At 43.0% G+C, this 13,899-nt stretch overlaps 1 protein-coding gene across 3 annotated transcripts in view; it reads right to left on the bottom strand.

The window, feature by feature from the left end:
• The window catches only part of LOC127005505 (mitogen-activated protein kinase kinase kinase 15-like), a 47,887-nt gene that overhangs the window by 15,389 nt on the left and 18,599 nt on the right, over positions 1 to 13,899 (bottom strand). For all 3 annotated transcript variants that reach the window (XM_050874412.1, XM_050874414.1, XM_050874413.1), the window contains exons 8-18: positions 12,254 to 12,425; positions 11,129 to 11,288; positions 10,322 to 10,481; positions 9,287 to 9,471; positions 8,048 to 8,231; positions 7,339 to 7,472; positions 6,580 to 6,845; positions 5,868 to 6,034; positions 5,230 to 5,325; positions 2,667 to 2,806; positions 1,714 to 1,845 (exon numbers count right to left, since the gene is read on the bottom strand). In XM_050874412.1, the coding sequence (XP_050730369.1) occupies positions 1,714 to 1,845; positions 2,667 to 2,806; positions 5,230 to 5,325; positions 5,868 to 6,034; positions 6,580 to 6,845; positions 7,339 to 7,472; positions 8,048 to 8,231; positions 9,287 to 9,471; positions 10,322 to 10,481; positions 11,129 to 11,288; positions 12,254 to 12,425 (1,796 nt within the window). The remainder of the gene's footprint in view (positions 1 to 1,713; positions 1,846 to 2,666; positions 2,807 to 5,229; positions 5,326 to 5,867; positions 6,035 to 6,579; positions 6,846 to 7,338; positions 7,473 to 8,047; positions 8,232 to 9,286; positions 9,472 to 10,321; positions 10,482 to 11,128; positions 11,289 to 12,253; positions 12,426 to 13,899) is intronic.

The raw sequence follows: 13,899 nt of genomic DNA, 5'->3' as shown, positions 1-13,899 counted from the left end.
GGCGCCGCAACTGCAGGGTCATATGGCGCTGGGTTAATACTTTCTTGTCATTTTTCTTTCCTGTTCCCCACTCCAAGTACTTCCCTCTCACACCCATGATAGCAGCAGCATCATCAACTTCATTAACACTAAAACAGTTATGCTAGATGTGTGTGACGTATTCAGACATTCACTATTATTCGAGTGCTATCAAAGAGAACAAAACAAATGCCCCTGAAATTCACAAGCCAATCCATCTGTTAAGGGTGGATAAGTAAGCTAAGTGTTTTATTAATGTTTTAAGATTAATATAAATGGTGACAGAATGCTATATGAGTAATGAAAGTTTTAATGATTAGGGAAATTATAAAAAGAAACCAAAAACAACCTAAAGCTGAAAAGAAGCCACTTAAGAGGAACCAGACGATGAGTAACATTAAACCCAAGATTTGTGTGCATTTAAGTGAAATAGATAGGCGAAGAATTAAGAACTCAAATACACATGGAATGGAAGTTAGTTTTTCCAGGATTCGGGGTCATATTCTTAAACATTTCGGCATCCAACTTCATATATTTGACAAGGCTTTAGTAAGAATTTGGGGCATTTTCAGGGGTAGTTTTATGAGCCTGATGGTAATTTGACCCTTCTTCTGCACCATGAACCTAAAAAAACAGGTATTAGAACCCGGCTGCTCTCCTACTTGTCCTTTTGAAATAGTTGGTGTGAGAGGCGAAAGCGTATGACAATATAAGGCTAGAAAAACAAACCCTCACAACATGATGAGCAGGCAACACTGGGGAAGATATTACTCTGGAAGAAACATGACATAAAATGATGGCAAACAAACACAAAAATTTCTGTGCACTAGACAAGAACACTTCCATAATGATAACTGTCAGTGGTGAGAGGAAATCATCACTACCCCTTCAGTCATTTAAAGAGTCACAAGAGCTGATACAAGGGAGTTAAATGTAGGCTGTTCATTCTTAAACCTTCAGGCACAGGCTTGGAGTTGCTGGTACACATTCATGAGGAAAGACCAAAGGAAATGTGAAGGGAAATCACTGTACGGCAATTATGAATGGAAAATTGTTTCTCTCTGTCTCAAGTTGCTGAAAAAGTTATCTAGTCACCTGTGTAGCAAAGAGAATGTTCAGAGTAATGAGAAGAATTAGAATGACTGGCAGCAATTCTCAGAGGCATGGACACTTTAATTTCTTCACCACAAACAGACACGCATCAGATGAAGTGGGTAGCAATTCTCACCAAGCACAGAAACTTTCAACTCTTCACCACAAACAGACAGGCATAAGATTGGGAGTCTGTTTAAGAGTCGTGACTGGGTAGCAATTCTCACCAAGCACGGAAACTTTCAACTCTTCACCACAAACATACAGACCTAAGATAAGTAGTCCGCTTAAGATTCATGACTGGGTAGCGATTCTCACTGATACACAGACACTCAACTCTTCACCACAGACAGACAGGCATAACATGAGGAGTCCACTAAGCCTTGGAAATCAAAATCAAGATGCTCAAGGGGCACTTGCATCAAAAAGACAAAATAAATAAGAACATACCAAACAACTAACGACATCAAAGAGCCCATTCACCACGGCCACAAACGATGCATCTCATGACACGTAAAGTTTTAAAAGATTTACCGCACTTCCTTTACGCTATCCCACTTATGGTCAAGGGATACAGAGGAGGCATTTCAGTGTTCTACTCACGCATCATCGGGCGAGCTGGCAAGGCGGCACTTCTCGCCGTGGGGCCGCACAGTGCGTTCAGAAGGCACAGAGATGCTGCGCGAGAACTCCTGCTGGTTGGTGAGTCTGGCACCCTTCTTCTTGCGCCCCAGGCTGGGGGTGAGAGGAGGAGGGTGAGGACTAACAAAGGCAAAGAAATGAGGGTGAGAAGGAATACCTAGGTGGCTTATGAATGATTCTTTACTTTAGACATTACATTGATGGACTGATTGGGGTAAGGGAATGAGGGTAAGAGGGACTGTCTGGGTGGTTCATTAATGATTCTAAGATACTGATTGTCTGACTGAGGCACAGGAATGAGGGTAAGAAGGAATACCTAGGTGGCTTATGAATGATTCTTTAGTTTAGACATTACACTGACGGACTGATTGGGGCAAGGGAATGATGGTGAGAGGGACTGTCAAGGTGGTTTATTACTTGATTCACTGAGACATTATAAAAGCTGACTGACTGACTGGCTGATGGATTGTGTGAGAGGGACTAAGAAGCTGTATATATGAATGAGGTTTTCCACTGACATACTGATGGTTGGCTTGTGTTGAAGGAAAATATGGGTGAGAAGAAATGTCTGGGAGATGTATTAATGATTCTCGGAGGTGATTAACTGAATGATTCACTGAGATGCTCCACTTCAGACACATGCATCATTTTCAATACAGTCATCCCTCAAATAGTACAGTTTCCAATAGTTCAGTTTTGGTTTTATGTGGATTTTCTAAGATTTTTTAGGGTTTTTTAATTTCCCAACGAGCAAGAAATTTTAAAATCCTAAAAGATCTATGAAAATCCACATAAAACCAAAACCGAACTATTGGAAACCATACTATTTGAGGGACGACTGCATTACTTTTCCAGTCACATGAGTCACTTTAACCTAACTTCTCTGATCACTGTAAGTGTTGCAGAAAACCTACTCAGTAAGGAAGGGCTCCTCCAGCAGCTGGGCGGCAGTGGCCCTCCTGTTGGGGTCTGGCTCGAAGCACTTGAGGATGAAGCCGCGCGCCTTCTCACTCAGCTCCTCGGGGATGTCCGGATGCATTTTGTACAGACCCACCTGCAGAACGGGACTTGTTTTTTAGACGACCAGGCACTCATGTTACCTTTCAATCTATTATTAACAGTATTTTTTTTTTTTTTTAACCCCTTGACCGTGGATTTCCTACAAGAAGACATCACCAAGCTACAGGAATGGAACAAAAAGTGGCTGCTACAATTCAATGAGGAAAAATGTAAAGTCCTGCACCTTGAGAGAGGATATCCAGCACACCAATGGGAAACACTCCACTATCCACCACAGAGGAGAAAGACAAGAAGAACGAGAGGAAAGGAGAGGAGAGGGTAAAGGAGGCCTGTCTGACCTTTTTGACCCTCCCCCCCCGTGTGTATACCCCCCCCACTAATATCGCTGTTGAATTTATCTAGTTCTTTTTTGAATGTGACAATTATTGTGCACTCACCACATGACTGCTAAATCCTGGGACTATATGTTACCAGGCTACCAGTGAAAGCCGAATCCGTGCCAATCACAGTGGACGGGTTAACCAGTAGAGGAAACAGTTCAAGGGCAAAAAATAGGAAACAATAATGGGAAAAAAAAAAGCCCGCTACTCACTGCTCCTATAAAAGAGTCAAGACAAGTGGCCGAAAGAGAGGTCAATTTTGGGAGGAGAGGTGTCCTGATACCCTTCTTGTTAGGACGCTTTCTTCTCAGCACTTAACCTCTCCTCCTATACTGTCTCCATCTCTCTCACACTCTATTAAGCACCTCCACTCACACTGTCACACATTTACATATCTGAACCTACTCGTCTCTTCATTTCCTGTCTGTTATCTGGAGTTTGCCACGAGTTCCCAACGTATCACCGCAAAATATACCCATTATCAGCAATGTACAGATCATTCCCAAAAAGACTCACAGATGTATGGTAAAAAGGGAAATTTCATATTCAATCGCTAAAATGCTATCATGAACATACTATTTGCACTGACTGTTTTAAAGTTACTAGATGACCTCGAAATATGAAAGCTAATATGTGAACGAGAAAGAGCAGACAACAAATGTGCCTAAATCAGCATATCAAAATGAGTGGTGAGCGTTTCTTCATTTTGTTATTCATTTGTTTTTGTTTTTCAGTAAACCCGGTAGCAGCGACGGGCCAAATCTGTGGCTTTACCGTGTAGCAGCGATGGGCCAAATTTGTGCCATGATATAAACCCCAAAAAATAGATGATGCATAAACTGATCACAAATGCTTTGATATATATTATGAAATGGTTTGCGTGAGTGATAATTTTTTCTCATTTTTCTCGCTTAGAGGGACCATTAAGAAACATGATCCCCGCTCCTACTGGGTTAAGATTTTCCTAGTTTTTCCTTGATACGAGCACTAGTTGGTTCTTCATTCTGAAATTCGTTCATATCATTTTCTTGGTTACATTGTTTCGGTGTAGTTTTCTTCCTTGATATGACTACAAATTGATATGAGCATTAACCCTGTATCGCATTAATTACGGAGCGTATGTAATATTTGATGAGTGTGACGATTTTACCACACTTCCTTTACGCTATCCCACTTATGGTCAAGGGATACAGAGGAGGCATTTCAGTGTTCTACTCACGCATCATCGGCACATTCTACTGAGCATCTCTATGGGATGGCAACACTATTGGTTAATGGTATCTGGCATTTATACCTTCTTGTTTACCAATAGTTAGTTCTAGTGGTAAAATAATTCAGGCGTTATAGGGTTAATACTTCTCGTTAAACAACCTTATTTTCCCTTATGGGGTTGGACAGGCAATGAGCAGTGTTAAATTATCGTATTCACCACATTGTATATATAATTTTTTAGCCTCAAACTCTCGTACCCCTCTTTCGGCCACCTCTTTGGATTCTTTTTAGGAGCAGCGAGTAGCAGGCTTTTTTTTATCATCATTGTTTCCTATTTTTTGTGCCCTTGAGCAGTCTCCTTTGTTTAAAAAAATATATATATAAATAAATAAATAATAAAAAATAACAATAAAAAACGATTGAAAATTAAAGTAAGCGTTAAAACTGTTATTTATTGATGTATGTTGGTTTGTTTTGCCTTTTATCGGTCAGAAACGATGAAAATGCAATGCGATGAGTACGATGATTTGACAACGCTGGCTATGAGTCTCTCCCACTCCTGACAATCATATGCTCTTTCCTCTCTGATGTTCATCCTTCTCGTATCTTCCTCCATACACCGTTTCAAGGTCTTCTTCGGTCTTCCAGCTGGTCTCCTCAATCGTACCTTCACCTCTGCAGCTCCTCTGAGTACATGGCCCTCCTCCCTCCTCTCGACATCCCCACACCATCTCAACCTCTGCCTCCTCAGCACACTCAGCATGTCCTCCACGCCAAACATTCTCACTCAGCACTAATTTACATGAAAACTAACTGGAATAGTGCATACAGATTGGTGTCTAAAACCAGGCATCGCACAACTCACCTTGAACATCGCCGCCTCAGGAGAACCCAACTCGATGAAGGGAGGGTTGCCAGTCGCCATCTCTACCACCGTGCACCCCAGGGACCAGATATCAGCCTGGGGGGGGACAGGAAAAGTTGGAAAGTTTTGTTTAGTCGGCGCAACATCTGTGGTCATATGCCGGAGAGAGACAGAAGGGGAAGAAATTATAGAAGGGAACAGATCCAAGGAGACGGGACACAACCCCTGATTAATACCTGGTACCCATTCACTGCTGGGTGGACAGGGGCGTAGGGTATTGGAAAAGCCGGACAAATTTTTCCACTCTGCCCAGGAATTGAGGATGGCAGGTTATTAGGTGCCTCATAATATGTTTAATGGAAGGGTAAGAATGGTTTATACTGATGTTCTTTTACTGACTGTTTTTATAATCAAGGGAAAGTAAGTATATGTAAGTGTTATCTTCTGAATGTTTTAATGGGAGTGTGCAAATGATTGGTTACTGGGTGTTCTCCATTGAATATTTTTTATCTGTTTGTAATTTCTTTTCCGCTTGATGCTTCAGATAACTTTGAAGAATAAATAAGAGAAAATGTGATCACTAGTCAAGCACGTGATTGGGGCAAGAGCAAATTACACACACACACAAAGACACTCACCGGAGCACCGTACCCCCTGGCTCCTTTGTCAATGACCTCGGGCGCCATGTACTGCAAGGTGCCGGTGAAGGTCTCGGTGCTGAGGCAAACACCCGCCAGCCGCTTGGACGTGCCGAAGTCTGAGATCTTCACCACCCCCGTGTATGTGTTGACTAGAACGTTATCACCTAGCGGGCAAAGGCGAGAGAGGACGGAGGTTAAGAGTAGCTGACATAATACTGAGTTGGCGTATATCACATTAGTATCAGTCAATATAAGTGGCAAGATGAGACCACGGCACAAAAATAATAAATCCACACATACACAGGAAAATAAGACATAAAACAATATTTCTTAATGACAAGTTCGTTCCAAAATTACAGAGATAAACTACTAAGACAATATCTCTAAATACTATATAAACCATCTCTTCCTTAACTCCACTTTTCAAAATCTATAATGAACAAGTCTATTTCCTAACTCCACTTTTCAAAACCCATAAAGACAATAAATAATGCCTCTAAATCCTAAATGAAGTATCTATTCCACAACTCCACGCTTAGCAGGCTTTTCTATTTTTTGTTTTTTTGTTTATGCCCTTGAGCTGCTTCCTTTGCAGTGAAAAAAACAACAACTAAAGACACCATCAAACATCTACTCTTTACTCATCCTAATTCACCCTAATGAAATAACGAAACAGGAAAACAACCTAAGGCCTTGACTCCGGACTTACCTTTAATATCCCTGTGTACAATCTTCTGGTCGTGTAGGTACTTGAGGCCCTCCAGGATCTGCTTCGTGTAGTACGCCACTGTGGCCTCGTTCTCCTTCAGCGGCCCCCACTTGGACCTCAGGAGCGCCGAGAGGGACCCCCCCGGCACCTGCTCCATGAAGATCTTGAAGTAGCCGTCCTCCGATGCCGTGCCCAGGTACTGCACGATGTTCCTGTGGCGCAGCTCTGAGTGTAGACGGATCTCCTCGTGCAGTGGCTGTACCTCTCTGGTGTGGTGGAAGGTGAAAGTTAGTACAATGCCGAGGAGTGTCAGTGTTTTTGTTCCCGGGTGTTGTCTGGACTTATAAGGATGGGATAGACAAACACTGAATAAACTAGTTCGTAAATTCTTTGGGAGGCAAACAGAATATGAACATGTACGTGCCACCGTGATACAAGATTGACATGAACTGGCTTGAGTGGCCCTGGAAGGCATGGAGAGACAAGCTGCTGACACTGTAGAATTAACGTTGCTCACTACGGGGTTAATGTTACCTATAGCCCCAAACTAGATTAACCCACGTGTAGTAGATGGCATGAAGGCAATAATAAAGAAATCACAATGGTCAGGACATGCATATAAGAGAGAGGACAACAGGTGGAAATGTGGTGGCTGTACCTCCTTGTTATGGGGCGAGGTGAAGAAGAGGGGAAAAAAGAACAGTAGAGGAAAAAGAGGGCAAAGAAAAAGCAGGAAAATCCAAGGAAAGATTCACTCACCCAATATTCTTCTCCGGCACCTCCTTGACGGCGATTCGGACCTGTGTGTTGAGGTCCCGCGCGGCGTACACCACCCCGTACGTCCCCTTCCCCAGCACCATCCTCTTCCCACTGTCGTCCACCTCATACTCGTACTGCAAAGACGAGAGTGTGTTGCTTATGACTTATGACTGATTACCTCGATGACTGACTGCCTGTATAAGTTATCCCATTACATTTGCCTTTCCTTCCTTATAGAGTGTTGATGTGACTGGATAACTTATGACTGAATACTTAGATTGACTGCCTGTATAAATTGTCCCATTACATTTGCCTTTCCTTCCTTATACTGTAGAGTGTTGATGTGACTGAATGACTGATTACTTAGATTGACTGCCTGTATAAGTTAACCCATTACATTTGCCTTTCCTTCCTTATGCTGTAGAAAGGATTGTTGATGTGACTGGAGGATTGAATGACCGTAAACTTAGCTGAATGACTGCCTAAAGAACTTGTCCTATTACATACACCTCCCCTTCCTTATACCTGGCAATCACTTAACCTCATTTTTCTGTATTATTCAGGAACTTAACATACATCCACCTTACCTCAGCTTCCCTTCCTTCCTATAACAACCCCTCCCTTTCCCTTACATCCACACCTCCTTTCCTTACAATTACATCCTCTCCCTTCACCTATACGCCCCAACACCTGCCAGCACCCCGCTCACCTGTATGGGCCCTGACGATATCTCCGCCTCCAGGTCCATGACGGTGCCCTTCTGGTCCACGGTGAGCTCCTGGACCAGCCGGAAGAAGGTGAGGCGGCACTGCTCCGATGGGAAGAACATCTGAAAGTCGTCCGAGTTCTCCTGGACGTAGAGGAAGACCGCGCGTTCGTCCCTCTTGTACAGCCTGCAGGAGTGTGGTGTTAGGGGAGTACTCGTAATACTCTTAACATATTTCTTTTTATAGCAAGGGAGACAACTCAAGGGCAAAATAACATATAACAGTGAAAGAGCCTGCGAGGTGCCGTTCCGAAAGGAGATAGAATGAGTGGGCAGAAGAGATGATGATTATTGGGACGTTTTATTCTTGGCACCACAACTGCGGGGTCATAGGCGCCGAACGTTAAACTAAATAAACTATAACATAAGACCATAAAACAAAACGGTAAATAATTAAAAACAAGATAAAAGGACTCAATAAAAGATCAATAAATCGTAGAGGAGGTTGAGGATGCGGCCAGAAGAGAGGTCAGCTTCGGAGGCTTAGGCAGTAGTTTGATTTTTTAGTTTATGTGAGGAGAGGATGAGAGTATTTTGTGTAGGCCATCATTACCAGTGAAAAGTGAAGACCTATAGACTGAGTGTGTACCAATATAAGATAACATTCATTTACTCTTTCATTCATTCTATAACTCATTCATTCAGTTAGTCAGTCAGAAAGGTCCATTCATTCAATCAGTCAGCTTGTCATTCATTCAGTACATCATTTACTCATTCATTCAGTAAGTCCATCCTTCCTTCAGCCAGTCAGTAAGTCATTCCATCATTCATTCATTCACTCAGTCAGTAAGTCAATCCTTCGTTTGTTTCTTTTTTCCTACAGTCAATCAGTAAGTCATTCCCTCATTCATTCAGCCAGTAAGTCAACTCTTCCTTCGTTTCATTTTTCCTATGGTCAGTCAGTAAGTCATTCCCTCATCCATTCAGCCAGTCAGTAAGTCATTCCCTCATTCAGTCAGTCAGTAAGTCAATCCTTCCTTCATTTCATTTTTCCTATGGTCAGTCAGTAAGTCATTCCCTCATTCATTTGGTCAGTAAGTCAATCCTTCCTTCATTTAATTTTTCATATGGTTAGTCAGCAAGTCATTCCCTCATCCATTCAGCCAGTCAGTCAATCCTTCCTTCCTTCCTGCAGTCAACCAGCCACTCCCTCCCTCCCTCCCTGCCTCACCCAGCACTCACGTAATGCTCTTGATGCTGGAAGCCGTGAAGAGCCAATCATGCACCTGCCGACACGTGCCCTTCATTTGGTCGATACAGAGGTTCCACAGCTGCAGACTCTTCTCCTCCGCCCCGAGATTAACCGTCACATAGCTGGGCAGGTAGTAGCTGGGCTGGTACATGCGACTCGGCTCCAGGATGAGGATCTGAGGGTGTGGGAGCAGTGTGAGTGGGGTGGCAACAGTGTGGGTTAGGTGGCAGTGAATGTGGTGGCAATAGTGTGTTAGTTAGCAGTGTGAGTGTGGCAACAGTGTCCAGGGTGAGGATCTGAGAGTGTAGTAGAAGCGTGAGGGTGGTGGCAACAGTGTGATGGTAATGTGAATGCAGGTTACGTCAGGTTAGGTCATGACTTTTAATTTATTTATTTTTACCGCAAATCAAGCAGCTCAAGGGAAAAAAAGGAAGAAAAAGAAAAAAGCCTGGTATATCATTCCTCTAGTATAGATTGTAGGTGAAATGGAGGTGGTAACAAAAAAGGAGGAGGAGGAGGAGGAGGAGGAGGAGGAGGAGGAAGAGGAGGAGAGGAGGAGGCCCTAAAGTAATCAAACATCCTTTCTCAAGTCTCACCAGGAAGAACACCATGTCCCTGAGGTCAAGAAGGGAAGGAGGGAAGACTGGAGGGTAGATGAAAGGGCGGTGGTAACGAAGAAGAAAAGGAGGAGGAGGAGGAGGCCCAATATAATCAAACACCACTGCCGAAGACTCACCAGGAAGCGAATCATGTCCCTGAGCTCAAGAAGGGATGGAGGGAAAATTGGAGGGTAGATGAAAGGGCAGTGGTAATAAGTAGGAGGAGGAGGAGGAGGAGGAGGCCCAAAGTAATTAAACACCACTGCCTTAGACTCACCAGGAAGCGAATCATGTCCCTGGGAGGATCAGAGGGTAGATGTAAGGGCGGTGGTAATGAGGAAGAATGAAGAAGAAGAAGAGGAAGAGGAAGAGGAGGAAGAGGAGTAGGAGGCCCAAAGTAATCAAACAACACTACCAAAGACTCACCGGGAAGCGAATCATGTCCCCGAGCTCAGTCTTGGTTGCCTCCACAAAATACTCGATCCAGAAGTTGAAGATTTTCTCCTCTGGGCTCGCCTCACAGTCCTCGGGCCGCTTCCTGAACCGATTGATGAGCATGATGTTCCCGATGGTTGACTTGAGGTACCTGTGAAGGGGAATGAAGGGGAAAGTAAGTGGGAGAGAAGAAAGAAGAGGAGTCCATTGCCTCAGCCTCTAAATGGATAATGTTAGCAAATCCTCTTCTCAACATTTCAAAACACAGTGCAACATATTATGACAACCTGGAACAACATAAATATAAACCACAACACTGACAGCCCTATTCCAACACACCACAACAGAGCAACACAAATCAAAACAACACAGAAAATCAAACAAAAGACATCTAAACATTTAAATAAACAAATCACAACTCAGTACAATTACAATATAACCCCAAACAACACCCCCACCACAACACAGTCCAACACACCACAGCAACACAGCCCACAATACAGAGCAACACAAATCAAAACAACACAGAAAATCAAACAAAAGACATCTAATCATTTAAATAAACAAATCACAACTCAGTACAATTACAATATAACCCCAAACAACACCTGCACCACAACACAGTCCAACACACCACAGCAACACAGCCCACAATACAGAGCAACACAAATCAAAACAACACAGAACATCAAACAAAAGACATCTAAACATTTAAATAAACAAATCATAACTCGGTACAATTACAATATAACCCCAAACAACACCCGCACCACAACACAGCACCCCCTCAACACTTACCAATTAGGAGGCTTCAGTTTGAACATACACTCAGCTGCCTGTACGGCCTTCCCATAGTCCTCGGCCAACACGCTGATCTCGAAGAACGTGGCCACATCCCAGTAATCCTGCAGTGATGACAGGGAGCCCTTCTTCCCAATGAGGTTGTTGAGCACCATGCCTGAGGGAGAGATACAAGTTCATAAATCACCTTCTCGATATCATGTACCAAAAAATAACGCTGTTCTCGGCAGTTCACAAAATCAGTTATGCTATTTTTTTTTCTTTTACTCTGAATGAAGAATATTATGAAGGATGGAGGGAAGGTAGACAGATGGAGGTGGTGGTGGCAATGAGGCAGGAAGAGGATGAAGACTAATGGGATGGAAGAAGAGCAATTGAGAAGGGGAGATGGTATGAATGAGAGTACTAATGAAGGGGTAGGAGGAGAAGCGATGGGACGATGGGAGGAGGTGGAAATAAGGAAGAGAGGGAGGAGAGGGAATGATGAGATGGAGGGAAGGTAGGAGAGTAGGAAAAAGGGAGGTGTTGATAATGAGCAAGGAAGAGGAGAAGTAATGAAAGGGAGGGGGATTTGGGGAGGAAGAAAAGGAGGAAGAGGAGGAATAACAGTCGAAAAGAAGAGGGGGAATGGTGATAAAGGGGAAGGAGGAAGAGAAAGAGAGAAATGAAATGGAGAGGGTCTTATGGAGGATGCCAGAAGAGAAAGAGGAATGATAGGAGGAAGGAGAGGGGGGATGCTGATAAAGGGGAAGGAGGAAGAGGAAGAAGAGAAATGGAAGGGAGGATGTTTATGGAAGCAGAAAGAGGAAGAGGAATGATAGGAGGGAGAGGGAGGATACTGATAAAGGGGAAGGAGAATGAGGAAGAAGAGCAATTATGGGAGCGGTGAGTATCAGGCTTTTTTTTTTTGGTACTCTTTTTGTTGCCCTTGATGTAAAAAAAAAAAAGGGAGGGGGGGGGGGGGATGCTTAAGGAAGTAGAAAGAGGAGGAGGAGGAATGATAGGAAGGAGGGAGGGCAGGAACACACAAAACACACCCTTTCCTAACACTACTAAGAACAAAAACATGGATAAAATTTCACACCACACCAAAAAATCACATCTACAAGCTTCTGCTCTTACCTATGTGCTGCAGTTCCGCTGATTTGGAGAAGTCGTTCCCGGCTATGACGAGGAGGGTGGCAAGGTTGATCCCGGCGTACTCGTTGGGCTGCACCTCAAAGCCCTTACGGTACCAGAAGATGGCGCTGTGCAGGCTCTCCTGGTCTGTGTGCTGGGACTCCACGAACTTGTCCTGCAGAGGGAGAGAGTGAGGACAGTGAACTAAGGATGACGAGTTAAAGTTATAGTGTTGGGTCTGTGTGCTGAGGCTATGAACTTGTCCTAATGAGAGGGAGAGAGAGAAGACAATGGGTTAAGAAAGAGGAGTTAATGTTTTAGTGTTTTGTTTGTGATGAGGCTATGAACTTGTCCTAATGAGAGGGAGAGAGAGAAGACAATGGGTTAAGAAAGAGGAGTTAATGTTTTAGTGTTTTGTTTGTGATGATACTATGAACTTGTCCTACTGAGAGGGAGAGAGAGAGAAGACAATGGGTTCAGAAGGAGGAGTTAATGTTTTAGTGTTTTGTTTGTGATGATACTAAGAACTTGTCCTACTGAGAGGGAGAGAGAGAAGACAATGGGTTATGAAGGAGGAGTTAATGTTTTAGTGTTTTGTTAGTGATGATACTATGAACTTGTCCTACTGAGAGGGAGAGAGAAGACAATAGGTTAAGAATGAGGAGTTAATGTTTTAGTGTTTTGTTAGTGATGATACTAAGAACTTGTCCTACTGAGAGGGAGAGAGAAGACAATAGGTTAAGAATGAGGAGTTAATGTTTTAGTGTTTTGTTAGTGATGATACTAAGAACTTGTCCTACTGAGAGGGAGAGAGAGAGAAGACAATGGGTTAAGAAAGAGGAGTTAATGTTTTACTGTTTGGTTTGTGAAGATACTATGAACTTGTCCTACTGAGAGGGAGAGAGAGAAGACAATAGGTTAAGAATGAGGAGTCAAGGTTTCAGTGTTTGGTCTGTATGTTGAGACTACACAAACTTGTACTGCAGAGGGAGAGAGAAAAGACTGGACTAAGAGTGATGCCAGAGATTTTAAACATCATATTAGTATTTAGTAACAGTTAAGTGGCTAGTTTGGCTTATTGCTTCCATTTCTGGGATGAAGTTTGTTTGGAGAGTTAGATTTTCAAGGGTAACCCGGTAGCAGTGATGGGCCAAATTTGTGCCATGATATAAAAACCCCAAATTAGATGATACATAATCTGATCACAAATGCTTCGATATATATTATGAAATGGTTTGTGTGAGGGGTGATTTTTTCTCATTTTTTTCGCTTGGAGGGACCATTAAGAAACATGATCCCTGCTGCTACCGGGTTAAGTCGACATATTACAAACTTAGTCGTAAAGTTATATAAAAAAATCAACAAAACCAACTGACCAAGCCTTGAAAAACAGGTCATAAAAGACAAATCAGCTGTATTATTGATGGCTAAGACTAATACAACTTTTAAAAAATTAGGCGATTAGGTGTGAGTGTGGGATTTTAGGGTTTGTTCCATGTTGAGATTACGAATTTGTCTTGTTGAGGGAGAAAGAGAAGAAAATAGACTCAAGGGGCTATTACACTGGGCAAATTTTCCGTGGATCTTCAGTCAAACCACGATTTCCGCTGACGTGGTTCTCATTTGTTTCTTGTTATTGCTGATGATGA

This window comes from Eriocheir sinensis, chromosome 30 (assembly GCF_024679095.1).
Source record: "Eriocheir sinensis breed Jianghai 21 chromosome 30, ASM2467909v1, whole genome shotgun sequence".
NCBI classification, from domain to species: domain Eukaryota; kingdom Metazoa; phylum Arthropoda; class Malacostraca; order Decapoda; family Varunidae; genus Eriocheir; species Eriocheir sinensis.
Note: the sequence above shows the minus strand (reverse complement) of the source record. Positions and strands in the feature narration are given on the sequence as shown.